Source organism: Dinoponera quadriceps, unplaced genomic scaffold (genome assembly GCF_001313825.1).
Source record: "Dinoponera quadriceps isolate SergipeBrazil2010 unplaced genomic scaffold, ASM131382v1 scaffold3289, whole genome shotgun sequence".
Taxonomy (NCBI): domain Eukaryota; kingdom Metazoa; phylum Arthropoda; class Insecta; order Hymenoptera; family Formicidae; genus Dinoponera; species Dinoponera quadriceps.
The window spans coordinates 1,852,876-1,875,632 of NW_014558238.1; the positions used below are offsets into that span (position 1 = coordinate 1,852,876).

Below are 22,757 nucleotides of genomic sequence, written 5' to 3' on the forward strand. Positions count from 1 at the left end.
AAAGAATAAAAGTCATTCGCGAAAAAGAGAGAAACGTACGTACTTTTGTGAAATGCATAGCGATCCTGTATTTGAGTAAATACGAAAAATTTGGTTATACTTACTCGTTGCATCGATATTCCAAGGGAGGGTGTTCCAATTTGTATTCGGTCGATGTCCACGCGCAATTCCTCGATACTTGTTATAATTTGACGAAATTACGAAAAGATTGATGTACAACGTGACTTTCCGTGTGCATGATTATTCGCGTGACAATATAGGTTCGACCGTACGTATTAAACGCCGTCACGTAAAAGCCGGCACTTAATTTCCCCGCAATTATAGCGTATGCGGGTCACCGTGAAACGTGCCGACCGAAAATCCCACGTCGAAAGATTGAAGGAAACATATTTCAAAGTCAGTCCCCGGCTGAGATGGTGAGGATATAAAATAGCAGTCGATCAGAGACGTCAACTTTACGGATCGTGCCCACAGCGACCACAGTTGCATGTCGAAAGCGTCGGCCGTGCCTTTCGGAACCGCCGAGAAGCCACGAAGTACCGCGAAAAACTTAGTTTTGCGAGGACGATAAATCATCTTGAAATTCGCCGGGGCTGACAGGCATGTAGTTTTACGAGGGCCTGCACGCAAAATGCAAAGCAGTCTCGAAGCTGGTGGGCTTGCACCGCAATTAATTAGCGTTTCGTGATAGCCGTGCATGTGCCGAAGCGTTCTCTTTTTTTTTCTAGCCCCGCTAAAGCCGCGATAAGCTGCCGGCGTTCCCTGATCCGAGTGGACATGTAACACCATTTTAAGGAACATATCGGCACTGCTCGCGACCACACGACGTCGAGATTACTGTCCAAGTTCCACATAATTCCGTCACGTGCTGCAATAGTTAAGTGTATTTGACAGCTCGCTCGCGGCATTAATACAATTAGTATCGATCGATTCGCGATACGAACAGCCTGTAATCAAATTGTGCGAGGGAATGATTCCACGAACATAAAAGAATACAGTAATTTATTAAAACACGTACGTACATGAGAATTCAAATCAATATTCTCACGACTCGTTGAAATGTATCGTCGAAGTTTATATAATCTACAATCCTCTTAATCGACTATAAACCGTGTATTTACACGTAATTCCATTTGCACGTTCTCATTGCAATATCCATCCCCTTCAACATTCCGCGCGCATCACACACTCACAACTGCACGTGCAAATCGTCGATTATTTACAATCAGAAGTATCAATAATTCAAATTATTATTCACATCTTCTTGTCATTAACATTTAATAACTGGTTTCTCTCCTTTATACAGCTTTAGACAACAAATAAGATAGACTAAACTTCGTCGAGACGATAGGTCACGTAGGCCGAGCTCGTCATAGTGCAATTAACATCTCACACATACGTATATCGCCGATTAATTTACTTGTAATAAGAAAATCTATCAGAGTAATAAAGAGATACCGTAAAATACAGAGTTTGATTTGACCTTCCTCGATATTTTTGCCTTAACTACAATGTTCAAATGCAATTCTAACCGTCGATCCGTCGATTTTGAATACGAACCGGAAATAAGATTGATTCCTTTCAACGTGATCCAATTATCGTGGTACATAGTTCCGAGAAAGACATCCCGTTGATCACGATTTCCGTACAAAACCGGCCTTCGGTGGAGGGCCGACAGATTTGTTGGATATAGGCACTGTAGGATCTACCCCCATAACGGGTGATGGTGTTCCTACGTTGCTTCTGCTCGGCGATAAGGCGGCTAAGTTCAAGGAAGGTGAAGGTGACGCTCTCTCGATCGACATCGTCTGCTGAGGAAGCTGCGCGTCGGTCTGTATACCCATGGATCCATACATCTCCTTTAGTATCAGAAGCATGGTATCCTCGGATTCCCTGATGTTAATCAGACGTTGAAGAGGTTGGGGTATGCAATATATGTGTGCCAGAGAAAAAGGTTTCTTTGAATGTAATATATATATATTTGTCTGACTTGGATTTGTTTAATACAAACAGCACGACTCAATATCAATTATTATTAAATATTATTTTGTTTGGATGAAAATATGAAGGTAATATGTTATTTGACGCAAAGAGATATTTATTGTTTGAGAAACCAAATAATTCTGTTTGTTAAATCAAACATGTTTGCTCGGTTCTAAAAGGCACATTTCTTTCAATTAAAACAATTTTGTTAAATCCAAAGAAATATTCTTCTTTGTGCGTATCTTTCGCGACGGATGTACTTACCAATAACAGATATGGCTCGTGAGGGCGAAAATGTATTCATTGATGTATTCGAAAGGCGCTTCTTGGAGGACGTAATCTATCCTTCTACCGCCATTTAGTTTACCTATTGTTATATTCGCGCCACCGTCATCGTTGTTGCGTTGCTCCATTTCGTTCTGCGATTGCTGCAGCTGCTCTTCGACCACCTTATCAATCTCGTTTGCCAGGGCTTGATTGTCCGGCTTGTAAAACATGGACAGTTGAAAGATGGAATTCCACGTATTTTTCACGGAGTCGAGTAACTTTTGCTTCAGATCCGCTCCAACGCGTGCCATTGTCTCCTTCAGTTCTAAATAGAGTCGTAAATTTTAACGCGTCTTCTCGAGAATTTAATGACTCGACTTACAAGTCGCAGATAATCGACGTTTCCCGCTCACCTAAATGCATCCTTTTCCTGCCTTTGTGATGCGGTATTAACATAGGTCGGTACTTGTAGGCATCGGGATTGATCAAGGATTCCACTCTGTAAGCCACCGGGTCGAAGGGATGAAAGATATTGAAAAAAGATTTACAAGTTGGAAAGACGAAGTTCTCTCCGAGAGTTTCGATGCCTCGAACAGTTACGAACATGCCAATGGGACTGCCGAGGGCAAAAAAGGCACCTGGTTGAAAGTTGAGTTGCGGATAATGTATGAAAGGCTGTCCAGTCCCTGCCGCGCCCATTACGTAGCTGATTCTTTTGCTAAGACGTCTTTTTAGAATGGGCGCGGGCATTGGCTTAACAGAACCGATGCAATCGTTGTCCTGTAATAGCGTTGTTTTTTCTCATCCAATGTTAATTGACAAATTATTATCATCAAAGGCTGTTTTTAAAATATAAAATAAAAAAATATGGTAAGACCTGGTTTATAAATACACTTACGGCTTTATCACTACCATCATCGTCACTTTCCTCTTCAGTTTTCTCCACGATTGGTTTCTGATGGCACAGCAAATCAAACAGGATTAAACTACCCAACGAATGACCGCCTATATATACTCCTCCGTCAAAAGTCGGGTTTCTTTCTTTGAACAATGCGTGCAGTCTGTTCATCTCACCACCGACTGTGTGCATGATGGTTTGACAATATACGGGACTGGTGTAGAAAAGTATGTCGAGTAAGGTGTCATTGGTGAAATGTCGCAGTTTCGGAATACTTTCCAACGTGATAGCCTGCAGCTTCTTGTCGATTCCTGTATCGCCGGAATGAAGCGTCGCATGCCAGGAGATTGGCAAAACCTCGATCTTATTTACCATTCCTTGCAGGCTCGCGGTGCGAAAATGAGACTGTACCAGTTGAAGGGATATACTTCGGAATTCATCGACTGCAAACGACACGCATTTATGTAAGCATTCATATCTTTTGTTCCGTCAAATTGAAATATAACATTTTTCCAACTTACCGACTTCTTCTACGGTGCGGAATTTTAGGTCGCAAACACTACCTATACCATGAACGAGGAACAGAAGATGATCCACTTTCTCGGGTTCGCCTTCGTCTATGTTGAATTCACTGACTCCTCTTCTAACGACTTTCGGCCTATTTGCAATACCCTGTAAATATGTACTGTCCGCTGAACCCTGCAGAAATTAGGAGCGACCATTTCAAACAGAACCATGCGTGCGATATTAGGAACAAAGACATGTAGCTTCTTAATTGAGAAAACAATTAATTAGACAAGAAATCAAAATATCCTAAAATAGTAGCAACAATGTTCTACTAAATAATATACTTTTTAAAGAATCTTCGCAATTTTCTACACATTATTATTGTATTTGCAACTAAAACTTACAAATCAGTAGAAAACGAAACATCATTTTAGAGACACTGACGACATAGCGTTGTTAGACAAAATTATCAAACTTAATCATAAATTATGAAACGAAGCGTTTTTAATAAGATGTGATTCACCATAAAACCACAAATGAAAACAAAAAATAATTTTCAGCGTAAGTTCGCCCATGTATGAAAAATAAATGTTGCCTTCTTTTAAAGTGACGTAATATCAACAAACTTTGTTATATGTAAATTGTTTATTTACCGTGCTATTTCCCCAAGATCCTGACATCTCGGAGGAGTTCGGTTGTAAATAATGAACTTGGACTGTGGCGCTGTGGAAGAGAATATATTCCCCGTTATTCAATTCGACTCTCCTATTCCAGACATTTGTGATGCACGCCATTTTATATTCCTCCTCAAGTTTCGTGGCAGTTTTCTCGTCGTAAGGAACGTATTTCGATTCAATCGGTCCCATGTAGAACCAAGAACATCGTCTAACTTCATTAGACGTTCCTGTCCAATATACGGGCGCTCTCTGACGACGCATGATACTGACATCGTAACGGCCGCCATCGGTAGCTACTGTCGTTTCTGTCGTAATTTCGCTGGAATTGTGAACTTCTTCTAATTTTAAGCTGTCCTGCATGGAAAACGGATGCCATAATATTTTCGTTTCCACTTCCTTACGGTAGAACCAATGGTGATACACCGGTCTGTACTGTACACGTTGCTCAGGAGATCCGGAGGCCTAAGAATATTACATTTTTAATAATCATAGTTATTGGGACAGTTTACTACGTAGGTAGGACGAAACAGAGAGAGAGAAAGAAGAAGAATTCTATTGATTTGCAAAATGCATTTTTTACTCGAGATATTCCATATCTTACCAAGTTCTGGAAACTTGGTGGGATGGTGTCTTGCGCGGAGCGACTGCTTAGCGAATTGGTCGACATTTGAACAGGGCTGAGTGTGGCAGATCCTGTTGGTTCGGGTACTGTTGTCATAGAAACAACAGACAAAGGATATGCGGTACTATTGTCCTGAACAGCGAAAGCCTGCTGAAACCCGGTGGTACTTTCGTAAAAGGATGCGCCCTGACTCGATTGGGCGGGATGCTGGTCGGACGAGAAGGTCGGCTGCTGGGGCAATTGACGCGCCGCAAATTCCGTAGGGTTATAAAATGTAGGAGGTGGTGGTTGGTTGAGCGCGATGGACGTCGATTGATTACCGAATGCAGCGTTCAGCGATTGATCGGCGTTCCAAAAGGGCGCATGAACCGGGAGGTCAGTCGCTGTGGAATTAAACGCAGATATTTCTTGAACTTGTTGCAAATTGTTCGTCGCGTCAAGTACCGATTCAGCGACAGGTGGATTCCAATTGTTCTCCTGAGACGAAGGAGGGTCCGGGAGCCTGCTCTTCGCCGTTGATTCGAAGTATACGCTCGCGGATTGTTCCGTTGGTTTCAGCGGCACGTAAAAAATGTTTTGGTGCACAGGCCGTACGAACGGCACGTAATTCAAGCTCGATTTTTGATCCGCTGGCTTGTTCGTCTGTTGAAAAATGGGACACGGTGGGGATGTCGGTTGCACCTGGGAATATTGTTCGGACGGATGTGCGTTCGATTTAGCCGCTTGGATATCGGTTACGACTGCGTGATTATCGGCTGTGTATACTTCCGGCCGCGTCAACGATAGCGATTTTTGTCCGAGGAACACGTCGCTCAAAGTATTATTTGTAGAATATGCGGTTTTCTCCTGGATATTATTTGATTTCGTCTCGTACGGCCTTTCGGCGAACTCGTTTGCAGTTTGCGGCGTCTCGCTTTGCAGTTCGAAGGATTTCGCTAATTCGCTGGCGACGTTGGACGTAACTTCGTCAATTTCTGAGGAAGCTTCGGAAGACACCTCGCGGGGGAAACTTTCCTCGCGTTCGGCAAGCAGATGTTCCAACTTCTCTGTCACCTGAGCTGCCAATATCGGTGTGAACGTCACGTCGGTCTCTCTTAATGTCAATGACGGTTTATTGGCAGGTTCCTCCGTCGTCTCGGCGATGCCGTCTCTCGAAAACTCTGGCGGCGAATTTAGCTGATTTGGGCTCTTAAACGCGGCTGCCTCTTTTTCTGAATTAGTCGACGGAAGATCTCGGTTCAAGTAAGGGACGAAGCTGGAGAACGAGTTGGAAATGTTTGCCGGGGTGTTTTGCGGTGTTGCAGGTTCCAGTAACCGCGAAGGTATCGGTCTAGCCGGCGACGAAGTAAATTGCGACGGCACGGAAGAATTCTCGCAAGGAGGAATTTGATTTGCGGACGCTAAAGGCGAATTATATGCCGGTCCGACTGGACTGGATCGAAACGAGCTGTGGAGAGAGCTGTTGCGCGATAACTGCTCGGAAGTTGGAATTTGCTCGGATGGAGGACCGATCTGTTGCACGCTGCTATTCTTACTTTGCAGGAACCCCTCGGACTCGTATGGATTCAAAATAGTCGGCGGTACGGTACATATATTTTGAGTCGGGAAGAATGTTTCTATCTCTGGATTCAGATATTGCTTCGCTTTGTTAGACGTTAGATCGGGTGGCGGTGCATACTTCAGACGTCGCTGATTACCAAGTCGATAACAAACTGGAGCTTCAACAAGAAAGAAAAAAAAACATTATATATTTTCAAGTATAAGTGTGCGAAGGACCAGTCGTACGTAAGCATAAATGTACATAAATAAGAAGTAAAAGATTACATATGCAATATGTGAACAATTAAAATGACTCAAATCACTTGCGATCGCCGAGTTATTTAATAATTTCAGGTACTCACCATCTCTAGTCGCAGGTAAATTGGGTGGAGCCGTAGACTGCGGAGGATTCGGTAAAGTACCGGCAAGATTGAAAGCAGCAAATCCTGACAGGTCTGCGCTTGAAGTTTTCTGGGGATTAGTCGCTAAGAATCCCGGCGCATCCTGCTGGGAACCATGGCGCCCTTGCGAGAAAGCGTAAGGATTGGATTCGTGTGTCGCTCCGCTAATAGTCTCGGGCGTCTGGCTTATTTGCGTCCCCGGGGAATCGTTTTTATTCGATGACAATGACAAGTTCGGCAAGAGGGGAGAGAGGATCGATGTAAAAATGCCTTGTTTCGTTGGCTGACTTGCCGTGTCCTTACTTTCATTTGACTGAGGAGATGCATTCGTAGGAGGAGGCTCGTGCGTCTTTGGCGAAAATTGAGGCTGATTGTTATTGACCGGCTCCTGCCCTACGAAGTTGTCGAGCTCCACATCTGGAAAACAAAATGACTGTTCAGCCAAGTTATCGTTTTTATCGCCTGCCTATTCTTTAATGCATCATCCATCATTCAGTGGCATTTCTTTCAATAAATTAAAACGTTGCTCATTATAGTGATAAATTGCAGAAATTGTCGCACGAACACATAGGAAAATACATTCAAACAACGAAATAATTATAACAAAAATATACCTGTTTCTAATATGACTTGACATTATGTTATAAGGGACAATATTCTTATCGACATGAATATTTCCAAAAGTTAATAGGACACGTCCATTTGATCATGGATATTTTTAGCTATCGGATGTGTTCGTAAAATATCTCCCTCAGAGTGACTGGATTCTTTGGCGCATTATTCACAATCTGTCAATATTGGACAGGATACAATGAACGTAAGAACCAATGACGAAGATAATGCGAGCCAACTGAGACATACAACGCGCTTCTACTTTCGCTCTTTTGCGCAGATGATTAGACGAGCGTTCTGACGGGCTTCGTATTACTATTGTTGTTACGTTAACGCATCCTGTTCGCATATGCTCAGATTTAAGTGTAATTTACGATGATTAACAATGACGTTAGCTATGCACGATACAAAGTTTGATAGTTCGCAAACACTTCATACTTGCGCGTCATTCTATATCCGTACATACTTATTGGCAATACTTGAGTAAAATGGACAATCCATATGTCAATATAAATGGTTTTATAGTCGCCTCTATTAAATAATGATTTTTTATGAAAAAATGTACGCGATAATACTTCGGGTTTGTTGGAATTCTCAAAGTTTCAAAGAGTATGCCGATATAATTCATTTAAAAGAAATCTTCAAAATATGCTGAATTGTGTGCATAAATGAAAAGTCCGAATGCCGTTTTATTAATAAAATTTATCATATTAACACATTTTATCATCTTTCGATATTAATTTCAAATTTACAGGAAGAGGGATATACCGTCTCCTTTAAACATTGTTCCGATAGCTCTTACATAGATTGGCGTAAAACATTTAACCCGATATTACAACAGAATATTAGATGGCTGCGAGATATTTATAAATTCAAGCAATCCTGAGGTATATCGTGCTTCGCTCATCGAAGGAGACACCTTCGATTGTGCAACGACGCACGTTGACGCCCAGATTTACTTTTTCATTCGTGTTATCGTCAATGTAACCGACGACACGTTACTCCTCTGTAAACTTACGCGAACGGAACTTTATAAGTACGCCGGACATTTTTGTGTCGAGTCTTTCGTTCGAGTTTTCTCTTACGGTCGCGTTATGGAATCACGCGTGTTCTGGTTTACCGTCATGTGCATGCTGTGCATAGATGCAATCGGTGAATCAATGTGTACAAAAGTTTTTGCACCGATTAATAACATTTTTCAAGTAGATGCCAGGACAGAGGAAACGCAAACTGAACGATTGATTCACATGCAAACAAGACCGGTTGAAACTACATGGAAGGACGACACGTTCGAATCTGAAATCCTGAATGAATCTCCAAGAGTGAAGGATTTATCAGTGAAGATGAAAATTTTTAGTAAATTTGAAAATGCAAGGTGTTCCAGGTATATTAGTGTAATTTTTAGGTAATATTAATAACATGCATATGTGTTATGTAAAAATGTTGCGAGGGTAAATTTATCAATTGGAACATGCTTAGGGTGACAATTGTTTGGAATGGTAAATATAAATAATTTCTATATTTCAGTGAAATATGAAGTTGGATTCTTCTCAAATTTCCATAGATTTTTTATTATATTTGCGTCTTTTGTTTTTAATAACAGTAGACTAATTTTAAAAATAGACTAATAATTCTTCGTCTATCCAAAGGATATTTTTTTCGGAGTAATAAAATATTTCTGTTAAAAGATACTGCATAGGACAGTTGGAAACTGGCAAAGATAATCCATTTGAAGACATCAATCTGTTTTGGTCATTCGCCGGAAGCAAAAACGAAACGGGTAATAAACTTACTGATACAACGTAAATAAGTTTTATTTTCAAATTATTCATGTTATTGATATTATTTATCACATTCGACTGAACATTGACGTAAGTTGGCTTTTGTAAATTGTAATTGCTGCCGTCAGTTACTTCTATTACACATATTTACGATAACTGATGACGCATAATTAAGTATTATCTGACATTTTTTTAATCATACTTCAAAATAATCACTTCTAAAAGATAACGATAATAATATTACTATTAAGAATGCATGCTGAATGGAAATATAAATTCTATAAATATCATATACGAAAGTTGAAACATCGATGAAATCAGAATCGTTCATCGGATTTTAATGAGATTTCTAATGAGAGTTACGTTGAAACAGCTCTGTGTTCATAAACCTGTTTTCTAATTATTTCTTATATCGTTTCAGATCAATTTTCATTAGAAAGTAGCCCAAAGTTAAAAATATCAAAATTCATCGATAAAAGCTTAACAGATTCAGATAACAACTGCCAAGTAAGTTCATGCTTTCGAAAACACATGTTTTGAAAACACAAACGAACGATCTTAAAAAATTTGATTAATCATTTGTTATTTAAAGATTTACCTCTATCTGAGTTGCGGCATTATAAATATGGAAAGAAATTCGACTGATGGACATGAAAAAGTAGACTCGAATATAGAAATTAATCGAGAGAGCACTGAGTTCTCCCAGGAATTTTTTCGGCGTAACAGCTCAGAATTTTTAGTGAGTAACGGAGATTTTACGTCCATATAATAAGAAAACTTGTAAAAACGATTTGTGAAAACTATGTTTTATAGCAAAAGGAAAAATTAGTGCACAAGGCTTATTTAAGCGGATATACCGAAACCAAGTTCTATGTAGACGCCAATATAACGGAAATTATATTCAACATTCGGGGAAATCTTACACGCGCGGTTCTGGCTATACCTACAAGTAAGTCTCACTTTGTTTTCTTCGTATAATAAGCCAGAATTGTAATGTGAAATCGATAACATCACGTTCGAGTCATGTGCTTCTTAGCATATCTATTATATTGGTTAGTCACGACACAGCTAAAAATAGATCATCCACGCATCAATTTCTCCTATTTAAATGTCGCGCGTCACATACATTTCGAAAAGACAATTTTATTCTATATTTCCAAAATCGAGAAAGTGAAATAAGTATGCGAGATGCCTTATTTTTACATAAATACAGTATTTTTTTACAAAATAACGTCGACTGCGATCAAAAGAGATATCCAGCATGACCTTACGAAAGAATGTCTACTGAATGCATAGTTCATTATCTATTTAAGAAAAACATTGTGTAAATATTTAACAAGATATCAAGAGGGAAATATATTGTGCAATTGATTTTGCAATTAAGATAACACGAGAAATTAAATGATAAAACGTGGGAGTATTGCTTCTGCGTTTACATGTTCATTTTATTTACGAGGAACGAATCTCCTGACACATCCAGTAGCGCAACCCTCTATTGACAACGGAAAGAAATGTCTTCGACATCATCGAGATCGCGTAACGAGCCACAAATTGTAAAACACTAATTGTTTCACTAGCGTGTACACTTCCTTGATTATTAGATGCATTCCGTCGCACATAAAATCACTACCTTCAAACTCGATTTCGTCTAATCTCCAAGCGCCAAGGGCAGTATCGACCGCATGGTCGGGTTGCCTCGTTCGTATCGCACTCGGTGCACCATGTTGCACGCAACTTCATTCTTGCACTAATTGGTTGTTAGTATTGTTAGTTCAATTTTTATTCAATATGCGATGTTATCTTGTAGACACAAAGATAAATTTGACTCAAGGTAATCGAAGAACGAAATAATAACAGATTTTCCTCGTCTTTTATCATCGCTAAATTTGGCTTACAAACCGTATCAGCAAGATGTTTAATCAAGAAACAGATTTGTAATCCACTCGTTAACAGACAGGACGATGCGGAGATCAGGAATAACAATGTCGTTGGCACGTACGTACGACATGAAAGGGGTGGTCATCGGCGCGCGCAATCCTCCGCCAGGTGGCTGGGTCGCGAAACTTGCGGGGGTGGAAAATTCAAAGTACAACTTCGACGTGACCGGTTACTTCGGAGCAAGCGAGGAAAATAACACGAGGGATGAAATTATCGACGTTAAGTCCGTGAGCGGTAAGTAAAATTCGAGTGATAATTATCGTCGATGTTGTACATACGCTGATTATAAACCTTTATCTGATACATTGTAACACATGTGCATTTAAGAAATAATTATATCTCGAGTTCGTAAAATTTATGCGCGTTAATGTGACATACCGACTCAGTGTACTAATTAATTCATGCATTTTCACGTGAAGCGTGTGAATTCTCCGCTAATTAGCAGGAAACAATTGACATCAACACTGTCATCTTTTGTTTTATAACTTGAGAAGCTTGATAAATAAATCAGCTGCGTGATAACACCATATCAACGACATAGTAACGCTACATCGTGCAAAATTACAAATCAAGAACGACATTCGTTTCACAACTTTACCGTGGTTACTTATGAGGACGGGACGAATTCACGATGTTGCAGCTCGTGTTTTTCGCGCGAATCAAAATAAAATAGTCACTCACTCTAATCTGCGCGCAAATTCAGCCGTCAGTGAAACGCGCGAGTTGCACACGCGCTCACGCGCACTCTCACGCGACTTCCAACTTCCTCGTGACACGACAGCCGTCTGACAACTGCCAACCCGTTGCTTTCTGGCCCGCGGATAAACAAGATTGTGCAATTCACCCGGTGGCCTTTGATCGCGGCTCTCGCACCATCTTTCTCTCTCGTTCGCGTCCAACTCGCGCTCTGACGCACGTCAGTTCACCGAGGAAGAAATGCAGAAATGCAACAAAATAGATCGTTCCGTTTTTCACGCCTAACGCCTCTCTCTCTCTCTCTCTCTCTCTCTCTCTGAGACTAACCAAGAGAAGCGGCCGATCGCGCGAAGACCGCCGTTCAAATTAACGGGCGTTTCTTGTTGGTGCGATAGCCGCGCTCGGCCACCGAGTTTCTCGAAACGGTGCCAACCAAAGCTATTATTATCGACGATTCTATTTTTAAACGGTTCGCTGAGTATAGTCGTTTTTATTATCGCGCATTTAATAGAATTAAGTGCGACCTCGAAATAATTGTTATCTTCTTAATGTCTCCATCTCTCCTGCGGGAAGCTCAGTCCGTCCTATCAATAATTACGGCTTTGTATTACGGTTTTTAATTATGCCGCGCTTTCTATCGTTGCGACAAACGTACAATTACGACTCCAACGTGGTAAGAGTCCGTCGCTTTCACTTTCGTCAATGTGGAAAGTTAGATGGATAAAATCGTTGAAAGAAGTTCTGCTTATACAATATCGAATAGCGAAGTTGATTGATTAATATGTTAGGAATGCCATTTGAAATCTGCAAACTTTTTTAGTAATTCATAACATACGTCACTTTCATAATAAAAAACTCAATATAATGCATCGCTACGTTACGAAACATATAATTATATATTTTATTCGCGTGTAGAATTCAAAGAAGACCTTGATCGAATGTTAAATAGGGGTCATATTTCACAGAATGAAGCAACGGTCACAATGATGGAAAATTTTAATCAATTCAATAAAGTAAGTTGAGTACGTATATAAAACATCTTTATGTAATATATGCTTACATACGTGCAAAACATACTTCTACGTTGGAATTTTGCAGGAGACCTGCAAAGATATAGCCAACGAACGAGTTGGTGATTCAATGCTTCTAATAAAATCTAACGTGAGTAAGAAACCGAAGTACGTGTTCGAGAGATCTGCTGAAATTGTAAACACACGAACAAGTACTGATGCAGCCATGACAGACGATTTTTCTAATGCGTCACTCTCCTCACTTGAAGCTACCGCGATGAAGGACATTATCAACAATTCTGCCCTACCTAATCATTCCTTAGCGAGTCATGGCAATATCGAAATTCCACAAAAAGTATCAAATAGGACGATATTCGGCGACAGAATGCTTGCTCTGGTCAGACACATAAGCACCAAACTTTCTCATTACATTATTATAAACTATAAGAAAAGTGCTAATATAGATCTTCATTAAACAGCAGCTGAGAGAGCAAGAGCAGAAAATCGATGCGCGATCATCCGAAGTCGCCTCGTTGAATGAAAACGATATGAATGTGAAGCCATTCGCTAGTAACAACGTATCGATGAAAATAATACAAAATCAAGAAGCGAGACTGGCAGGGAATAGCAAAGAGGATATTTTTGCAAGACAAAAAATACTGATAGAAGTGAATCCCGAAAGCAGTTTGTTGGCTGTACCAGGAAGAATACACACAATATTCTTTGATTTAACGAATAATTGCGTTCTTACAGTCAGATATGCAGTTCGAGCAACGAGTTCGTCATTTAGGATATATAATATACGACCTCCTTAGTACGTAAATCAATTATTAAATAATATTCTCGAGTAAACATCGTTCGATTTTACTTATTAAAATATATCTCGATATTATTTCTCTGTCCGAATCTATGTTTGCTTTCATGAATCTGCAACAGCGTATGGTTATACCCGGGACAGACCAACTACGTAGCTGTGGATGTCGTTGTACCGGCAGGAATCAGACAAGATACAATAAATACGCTCACATTGTTTGTCGATGGTACGGAAATATCGGAAAAAACGGTGTATCTTTACGTTCAAGATTCCTCCGCCAAGGTAAATATAAACGGATATAAAACAAATTGTGGAATTCCCGTACTTATATTTAACCGTGAATCTTTTAACAAATTTAGAGACAAGAATCAGAGAAATAACACGAAACGTTACATCAAATGATATAACATTTATTAAGAAAGAGATTGTATACTTTATGTGCGCTTTATAGATTTTGTGTAACCTACAACTTGCTTGTTTAGATCACTGATAATGTGAAACCAACAATCGAATACTCGTTCAATAGTAATTGCGCCGGTAATTTAAACAAAGGTCGGTGCGAAAAAACGTTTTGGAGCGCTGACATCACTATTCAAGATTCCGATTCAGGTAACAAATCATAACGATAAACTGAAAATTTCTACAAAATTTGATCGCATATATTCTTTTCCTGCTTTTTTATAGGTTTGAAAAGCGTAACTTCGACTCCAAATAAAATATATCCACGCACTGATTTCATAAGTGGCACGAAAAACTCCGTAACATTTTATTATTTGTCTACATGCTGCTCTACGATAGCCACAGTTACAGCAACTGATTTGCTAAATAATCAACACTCTCGTAACATAGATGTGACAGGTATAATAATACAAATATGATATATTAGGTTGGTGTAAATGAAATGGCCGTTTATAAATATAAAGTTGAAACTTGTATTTTTCAAATTTAAAACTTACATAACTAATCAAAATAGCTTCCACCTACTTCAATACACTTCTGCCAATGTGATCCAAGTGCATCAATGCACTTTCTAAAAAAATTTAGAGAGCGTGAATCGATAAACTCCTTAAATGCATTTTTCACACTTTTTTCTTCATTGAAACTTTTGCCCTGAAAACGGCCATTTCATTTGCGCCAACCTAATACATGTAAAAATGATGTGAAAGTATATCAATATCGAAAGTCAATCAATGTTCTTCAGTTCTTCAGAAAGTAATCAATGTTCTTCAGTTCCAATTTAAGTATTTGTTATTTAGACGCATCTCATCTAAGTTTTTATACACCACGATTTAAAACTGAAACTGACAATTTCATAGCAATATCATATTCATCAATAAAAAGCAGTTTTGAACTCTTTAGTCGCAACACTCATGATATGTAAGTAGATATACACAACAAGTTGGAACACACAATTGTCTAAACCGGAATTGGAAGACATTATTAATGGACTTTTGCATAGAGAAGGTTAAATGTCAAAATAACATACAATTATTTGTGTAGAATGGGACAATCTATCGCAGGGAGAAATAGCCGCTATCGTAGTGGGTGCATTATTTCTTCTCTTTCTTCTGATACTCCTCATCGTCGCAATAGTCTATTGCGTTCGTAAGAGGAATGGTCATGATCTACCTTACACACAAAGATACGGCTCTAGGCCACCTGCCAGATCTGAAAGAACCAGCTTCTAACAACATTCCTGTTGGAATCGGCTACATCGTTGGCAACTGAACCACAAACCCCTAGAAATATTACATCTATACATGCCAGTCTGTATATTGATAAAATATTTCATTTATATAAATTTCTACATAAAATTAACTTGATGACGAAATATTATACATAAATCACTGCGATAATCCTACTTGTCCTCACTCAAGAAAAGAGAACTCAGAGTGGAACTAAAGGGAACAACGCCTCTTACGAGCTCCTTTTCAAAAAGTGTGTAATATTTGCATGGACGACATATTAAATGTATTTAATGGCGTTCATTGAAATGTCTACAGCAATAGATTATATAAAAAAGAACACATGAAAATTAATCTTAAACAGTAAAAGTTGAGCAGTAAATCCCTCTGTTAGTCCAATCACAATTGAGAATTATTGAGATATAACTGCAATTTTCACATTTTCATCTATGTTTTAGCCAATTTGTTTATATTGCTCAAATTTTTATATATGTCATTACTCTTTCATTGTTTACACCTGAGACCTCAGACAACCTCAGTGCTACGTTATGAGTCCTAGTACTTGGAAGAAACCAGCTTCGACGGTGTTTGACAGGCTTCGTAACTTTCCGATATAATTAAAATTTAACTTTACACAGACTTGCTCTCGTACAAACTGGTTTAAAGTTCATCGCGCAACATAAAACGTAGGAAAAGTCACTTTTCCTCCATCTTCGTCGCACAACTTACTAACCTACAAGGTCTGACGTTGTCCGACGGCGTAACGTTCAACGTTCGAGTTAGGGACTTACGTTACTGCCATCATCATGGCTGCGCTCCGATATTCACTGCTAGTCTTCTAGAAAAGCTACAGTTCATGTCACGTGTATTATAGATTTTCAGTACTGGCAACGAATATCAGAATGCAGCCCATGTCGCTCCTCTCTATAATACCAACTGCGCAAACGATGTCGGAGTAACAGATGTTTGAACACATGTGTATCTTTGCCACGGTCGTAAACACGAAGTGCAGGAGAGATAGCAGAACGAGGAAGCTGTCCGACGCTGAATCTCACTTCGAAAATCGATCGTCACGCAGTTCTCTGCGTTATCGGATCGAGCAATGCGCGAAATTCGCCGGATGTCGAGCCCCACCCACGCTCTTTTGTCAAACGCAAACTCACCGTCTCGAAGCACGGCGGGAGTCGCAGGTGTGACGGGCACCAGCAACGCATTCTCCGTGTAATTCTCGAACGGAAAGCCCGCACCTGCGGCGGACAGCAACGGGTTTTTCACTTTACGCGATGTATTGTTCATGCTCGCGGTGACGTCAAACGCTACAAGGTCCGCAGTGGCACTGCCATTAGAGGGTAAACGAACACGCGGACGCAAATGTACTTTCAAATCCCTCTTCGGGATGGAGACCTTAAGGTCCACGTAAGCACAAACGTCTATCAGCTATTTGATAAACGGACACGTCACTTCGCGTAACGTCTGTTCGTGGAGCACTTTTATGGAGCGTGACTGGTTGGGCTGATGGTCGATTACTTTTAGGAAGATTCGTGTGTCTACATTGGTACCAGAACATCGAAAGTGCAGTGCAGCAGGAACACAAGATGGCGTTAATGTTTGTATCTGTATGAACATCAGTCGACCATCAGCGAAGACCGTACGTATACACGACAACCGATTATTGACACACAATTGATCTAAACGTCATTCCGATATGATTATCATCTTAAAAATACGATTAAATATGATATTGGAATCTGTTTCCTATATATATATATATATATATATCAGAGAAGTTTTTCAATCAATTTATCTTGTTACCGGTAGAGTCGAAAAGTCGTTATGGACAAGGTTCTAACAGGTGAACGTGAATGTAGAGTTGCCGCTAACACGGGTGACTTCCACTCAATTCAATCAACCGATGGTTAATTCAACGGAACTGACCAATCGTATCGATCAGTTTAACTAATTGGCCAAAGCGATTGGTCAATTTCGTTGAGTTGACCGAGATTGATGAAAGTTACCCTAATACTTTGGGAATGGGGCATACAAATTAATAAATTAATGTTCCTCTGTAACTAACGCTTGCGAACACTAGCCCTCAGTGTTAAAGACTGCTGATTCATATTTTATGTTTAGATCCACTTTTCTTTAGCCATAACTTAATACTATTATACGTGAAGTGATGAGAAAAATCGATTAATGTTCCTGCTCATTGCATGTGCACTTACAACGCGGCGACTATTTTTATCGAATTTTAAGAAAACATGAGAGAAACATATTTGTGTAAAGATGTGTAATCAAAAGTAACAGATAATAAAAACATAACTTAGCGATTGTAGGTAACAACGGTCTCTATTTCAGTAGTTGTCGGCTTAATCTGGTCTCGGAGAGACCTTTGGCTGTCCAGGCTTGTGCTATCTCAATCTACAATAACATTGATCAAATGCATAATAATGACATGAAATTGTATAAATATTAACATTAATTTAAAATATAAAAGTATCACAAATAGTATAGATACAGTACTTGCGAAGATGCATTCATAGTTAAAAAATTATTTTCTCTAGTACGATACATTCGTGATATTTCAGTGCGATAGAATAACGTTCGTTGCGTAAGGTAAAGCCTCATTAATCGAGAATTACTTTAATCAACGTGCTTTAATTTCCGCAGGCTCATGTAGCGAAAGATTAAACACTGAAATCCGATTTTCGATTTAATCCTTTTTGGCACGAGCTGGAGCAAAGGTGAAGGTATTAAGACTTCAAAGAGCGACGTAATTAGCAACATGTGATACAAGTATTAAAGATTCGCCCATCGTTTAGATGCCAAGCTTTAACCCTTTGAAAATTCATCTCCCCTCTGACGATACCGGTTTATCAACAGGTTTATTAATTTCGTCGTATTTTCTTGAGAAAGGATTAATAAAATAAACAGAAAAGTTCAAGAACGCACGTTTATTCGGATATTAATTTCAAAGGGGATTTGATATTACAATCTTGAATCCACACGTGCATAGTTCATATATGAAACGACGACGCACGTGGGATCGGCCAAAAAATAATATTCTTTGACCCCATGACGCCGCGTCACAGATGACATCGCTAAATAGCCCTCGGTTGCACATCCTTGCCCGCTAATCTGTCTAATCTGTCCCAAAATGAAATAGTTGCGATTCTTTCGATGGCACCCTTCGGATGTACAGAGCTACGCGTGTTAGTGGGAGAAAACACTTGACCTGACTGGAAAGGGTGGCCCCTGGAGTGGTTTACAACGGGGGGATTATATTTGGGGGCAAAGTGACTCTGTCGGAGACACGATCATCGTCTCTCTAACTGGTCGCGTTAGCGGGTCCTGCGACCCTTTGAACATCGACTCCGTCAGGGGCTTTATTTTTAGCTTTTGAAGAATCTGCTTTAGAGAAGAAAATATAATCGTGCGAATTGTTCGTTTAAATATTTTAATCCAAATATTCCTTTTATAAACATCTGAGTCTCCATAACTTAGTATGATTATTGTAACAATACATAAAGAGTAAACAACCTACCATTTACCGTCCACTTTAATAAAATTTACAAAGTATCCGTCAGCATTTTATAAGGTACTCATAAAAACGTTGGTTGCGTGTTCAACCAGAATTCTTCGTAAAGTTTCATGGAAAAAAGTTGTCCGCTACTTAGATACACATTGTTATCATGTAAATCAAGAAATACCGTTTATCTCACAAAATTAAATGACACTTTACACATAGTGCATAATTATACGATAAAGTGTATTTCCATTTCAACAAAGTATTTGTTCTTCGAATCGTAAAATTCCACGAAATTCTCCAGTTGACGTATTATCTGAACATATCAAATATCACGTATGTACATATACGTGCAACGCGACGTTTTCGCGAATATGCCACATGCCTGGGCGAACAATACGAGCCACAGCGTTCCTCTCTTTCTTTCTCTCCCTCTCTTGGCTTTTTTGACTCACCTACGCATCTCCACGCCCCCACGTTCTTCTGGGTATCCAGGCAGAACGAGGGCGGCGTAGAAAGCGGCGCGGGCAGGGTGCTGACTTTTATTACCCCGTCTGATGTTATGAATGCGACCTGTACGCAGCCCCTCGGGCGTACATTCCCCTTCCGTCGTTCGTCCTGCATAGCGGTTATGCTTTTTACGGCATGTATATTCGTGGTCATGATTAGTGACGGCTACGAACATACGACGCGACCCCTGTTTAGTCGAGTGGCCGAGCATCCCTAAATCTCGATTAGCCACCGCCGCGCACGGACGCGAGTTATAAATATTTGTGGCGCAATGCGCAAAAAGGGTATCGACCGGTCGTCCGATACGCAGCCAATCAGTCGCAAATAGTCGCGGACATTCGTATAAAATATCATATTATTTTTTATATCAATTTTTCCAACGATTTTGACGGGACGTTTTAATTTCCATGAAAAGCTGAACAAAATTCGACACAAGTACCACTTTGACCGCGCGCATAAAAGCGCCTTTATTGCACTTTGATGTTCAAATCGACGGATTACATGCCCGTCAATACAAACAATTTCCACATGCTCGTGAAATTACTCAATAACTTTATTATTGTCCCCAATAATCATCGCGTTATCCTGAAATTTGAAACACATTATGCGGTATTATTCAGCGGAACTTTTCAATTCGAGTCAAACGCATCTGCTAAAATTATTTTATGTGGAAAATTGTGTTATATACACACATTATCCGAGTAAATTCAAACTGATGCAACATGTGTGTTCGCGAGATTGTTCGTATCCACTGCTAGTTAATGCACGGATGAGATAGCGTTATTAAAACAAATCGTCGTTATTGAAGTTTGTCGTGCGCGCGTATGAGGATGATTATCGAAAGTTATAATGCAACAATAGTGATGGCTGCGTATGCGCAGGTGTAGCCGCGTGGCTACGACGGTAATCGTTACGAAAATATTTCCACGTTTCTCGCCCCTTAATAACACGGGCATCCCTCATGCCGTTGGCCGATGCGAGACATCTGGGAAGAATATTGCAATCAGTCGCGACCAGTCGTTTCACCGCGTAATAAATTATACTCGACCGCTTGTCGCGTCCGCAACGTTAATTGGATGCTGCTGAAGCGAAACGTTCGAGATTTCTGTAACCTCTGAGCTATTTTGCAAAGAACCTTAACTCTCTCTAATTGCACTGTTAGTCGTCGTTGAAATTAAGATTTAATTAAAAATGGATTTCTTTATTAATTAGATTTTCGTACATTACATATACATGTATTTTTACATATACAGCATTTTACGCTGTCATAATTTTTTTTTTTTATTAAGGCACTCAGAAATGTACTGTCCAATTCTTCGTCGGAACCATTAATTTCGCAGCCTGATTTCATCATTAATATTAGTGCGTACTCGCATATGCAAATTGCAGATTCCAGAGATTGCGCGTTTGATATCAACCTAACTTATAAAGTGAAGATTGCTTGCGTATTTCGAGCGGTGGAATGCTCTTTGATCCTGACCGGGAACTCGCATTATGCACGATTGCTGCCCTCACGTCACTTCAATTTTTTTTCGAGTGCACTACACCGTCGCTGCTATTAACGCTATCTTACAAAGTGTATATTTTTTTTGTCACTTCAATAAAATTCTACTTTTTTTGTCAAGTTCAATTAGAACGTTTATCCAATACCTTTTTTTAATTAAATTTAATAATACTACTTGTAAAATGTACAATGAATTTTGCGAATCTTTGATTATACGTGAAAGAATTTGAAATTTCAAATTTAGCATATATGTTGTAGTGCAAAATTAATTAGATAATATATGATTTCAGTGTTTCAATCAGCCTAAATTTAGATTTCTCTGAAACAAATATTCGGAGAAAGAAACACGCACGAGTTGCGGAAATATGGGAATTTAGATAACCGCTGATGTGCCTGTACAGACCGCATACAAATGGTGAAACGACGCCGGATACACACTCACATCATACCGACGATTTTAATATCCGCGAATGATAAACAAAGTGGCATCTAACGAAGTGGATAGAGGCGCGCCGTAATAAAATTTGCGTTGCGCTCCGTCGTGGCCGAGTCGGGGGAAACACCACGAGCGATTTCCTCCGATTTCAATTACTCCGAGCGACTGGTGTATATGGATGCCCGTTTGAGTAAAAACGCGGAAGGCCGAGGGAAACGTCGAGAGTCGCTTTGCAATACCAATTTGTCACTCGACCTGCCGGGATATTGAAATCCGCTCCGCCATATTTCTGAATGTCTTGAAATATACTCCAGCCATATTGCGCTCTTGGAATCTTTGAAATAGCGCCTTTCAAATCCTACGTATTTTTTTGCACTTAACATTTGGCTCGACGTATGTGATATTGAAGTATATACATGTGTAAAGCTTGCATAGTGCACAATATATTTGCATATTTCGAAAAATATATGGTTTGTCCTTTTCCTTGATATTTCAGACTTGTTATTATTATGCAAAGAACCTCATTCTAACATATACGAATTCAATTGCATTATATTATTTGCAAATATTTATATTTTTCGATCGTTCATATTTCATAAAATAATTGATTATGAACGTATTACAATATGTCCGGCATGTCTACAAAGATTCGCTCGCTAGTTAAGGATGGACGAGCAACGTAATTTGGTCGTTTCGCCAAAGTGCTCACGCGTTTATATAAATCCCGTCCGCCAAAGAAGAGGGTTCACGATTAAAACTGCGGTTAATCCCATCCACCATCCTTCGTCCTCTCGTAATTGCCGCTCTTTCCCGTTGCTTGGTTTTATTCCACGTAAAAAGCCAGTGCGCGTACAGCACAGAGGAAGAGAGAACGATTCAGCGGTAGAGGAAGAACGGTAAAAAGAGCAACAAATAAGCGCGGGATAGCAACGAACGAAGAGAGAGAGAGAGAGAGAGAGAGAGGACAAGAAAGGGAAGAGATGCAAAGAAAAACGAGAGACCAAGTGCACAATGTACGGTAAAAAGAATGGCACGAAAGAGATCCCTTTTATTATTTATTTACACCCAACGTCGAGAGTGGGTGGGAAAAATAATTTGGTAAAACGAGGGGAAAATAAATGATCGATCGCGTAACTTGGGAAAATTCGTAGAGTGAACCTAATCGTCAGATTCGTGCACAGTTTTTTGTAATTTTTTTCTTTTTTATAGAACCGTAAACGAATCTTGATGTCAAAGGAACAAAATGTACATTCATATCTCGATTGCGTAGCATGTGGTATAAAATATCTCTATCTCGAGTTCTCTCGCGCTACAATGATTTCAAGTGCGGTTTCCGCATTAGGCATAAATATAA

The 22,757-nt window shown here is 39.6% G+C and overlaps 2 protein-coding genes across 5 annotated transcripts; one reads left to right on the forward strand and one right to left on the reverse strand.

Annotated features, from left to right (window-relative positions):
- Positions 1 to 985: 985 nt before the first annotated feature.
- Positions 986 to 16,818, reverse strand: LOC106749771. 2 transcript variants are annotated; one of them, XM_014629551.1, is made up of 9 exons: positions 16,594 to 16,818; positions 6,856 to 7,311; positions 4,934 to 6,672; positions 4,309 to 4,794; positions 3,670 to 3,820; positions 3,149 to 3,591; positions 2,664 to 3,030; positions 2,248 to 2,575; positions 986 to 1,893 (listed from the first exon to the last, which is right to left on the reverse strand). In XM_014629551.1, the coding sequence occupies exons 1-9, from the start codon at positions 16,724 to 16,726 to the stop codon at positions 1,635 to 1,637; spliced, it is 4,362 nt and encodes a 1,453-aa protein (XP_014485037.1). In that variant the 5' UTR covers positions 16,727 to 16,818; the 3' UTR covers positions 986 to 1,634. The 2 variants fall into 2 exon arrangements, with proteins under 2 accessions (XP_014485037.1, XP_014485035.1); XM_014629549.1 differs by having other exon boundaries at positions 3,670 to 3,847.
- LOC106749772 lies at positions 7,320 to 15,563 on the forward strand. 3 transcript variants are annotated; one of them, XM_014629552.1, is made up of 13 exons: positions 7,320 to 8,890; positions 9,195 to 9,286; positions 9,709 to 9,794; positions 9,880 to 10,026; positions 10,101 to 10,236; positions 11,241 to 11,459; positions 12,837 to 12,934; positions 13,020 to 13,328; positions 13,411 to 13,745; positions 13,868 to 14,027; positions 14,228 to 14,354; positions 14,430 to 14,603; positions 15,246 to 15,563. In XM_014629552.1, exons 1-13 carry the CDS (start codon positions 8,601 to 8,603, stop codon positions 15,431 to 15,433), a joined length of 2,361 nt encoding a protein of 786 aa, XP_014485038.1. In that variant the 5' UTR covers positions 7,320 to 8,600; the 3' UTR covers positions 15,434 to 15,563. The 3 variants fall into 3 exon arrangements, with proteins under 3 accessions (XP_014485038.1, XP_014485039.1, XP_014485040.1); XM_014629553.1 differs by having other exon boundaries at positions 13,414 to 13,745; XM_014629554.1 differs by having other exon boundaries at positions 13,020 to 13,082.
- Positions 16,819 to 22,757: the final 5,939 nt, after the last annotated feature.

Coding starts and splice junctions, on each gene's coding strand:
- LOC106749771 (XM_014629549.1), bottom strand. CDS start 16,726: ATGAACAATACATCGCGTAAAGTGAAAAACCCGTTGCTGTCCGCCGCA. Junction 7,312..16,593: donor TCCCGCCGTGCTTCGAGACG/GTGAGTTTGCGT, acceptor TTTGTTTTCCAG/ATGTGGAGCTCGACAACTTC. Junction 1,894..2,247: donor ACGAGCCATATCTGTTATTG/GTAAGTACATCC, acceptor GATTAACATCAG/GGAATCCGAGGATACCATGC.
- LOC106749772 (XM_014629552.1), top strand. CDS start 8,601: ATGGAATCACGCGTGTTCTGGTTTACCGTCATGTGCATGCTGTGCATA. Junction 10,027..10,100: donor GTAACAGCTCAGAATTTTTA/GTGAGTAACGGA, acceptor TATGTTTTATAG/CAAAAGGAAAAATTAGTGCA. Junction 10,237..11,240: donor GGTTCTGGCTATACCTACAA/GTAAGTCTCACT, acceptor ACTCGTTAACAG/ACAGGACGATGCGGAGATCA.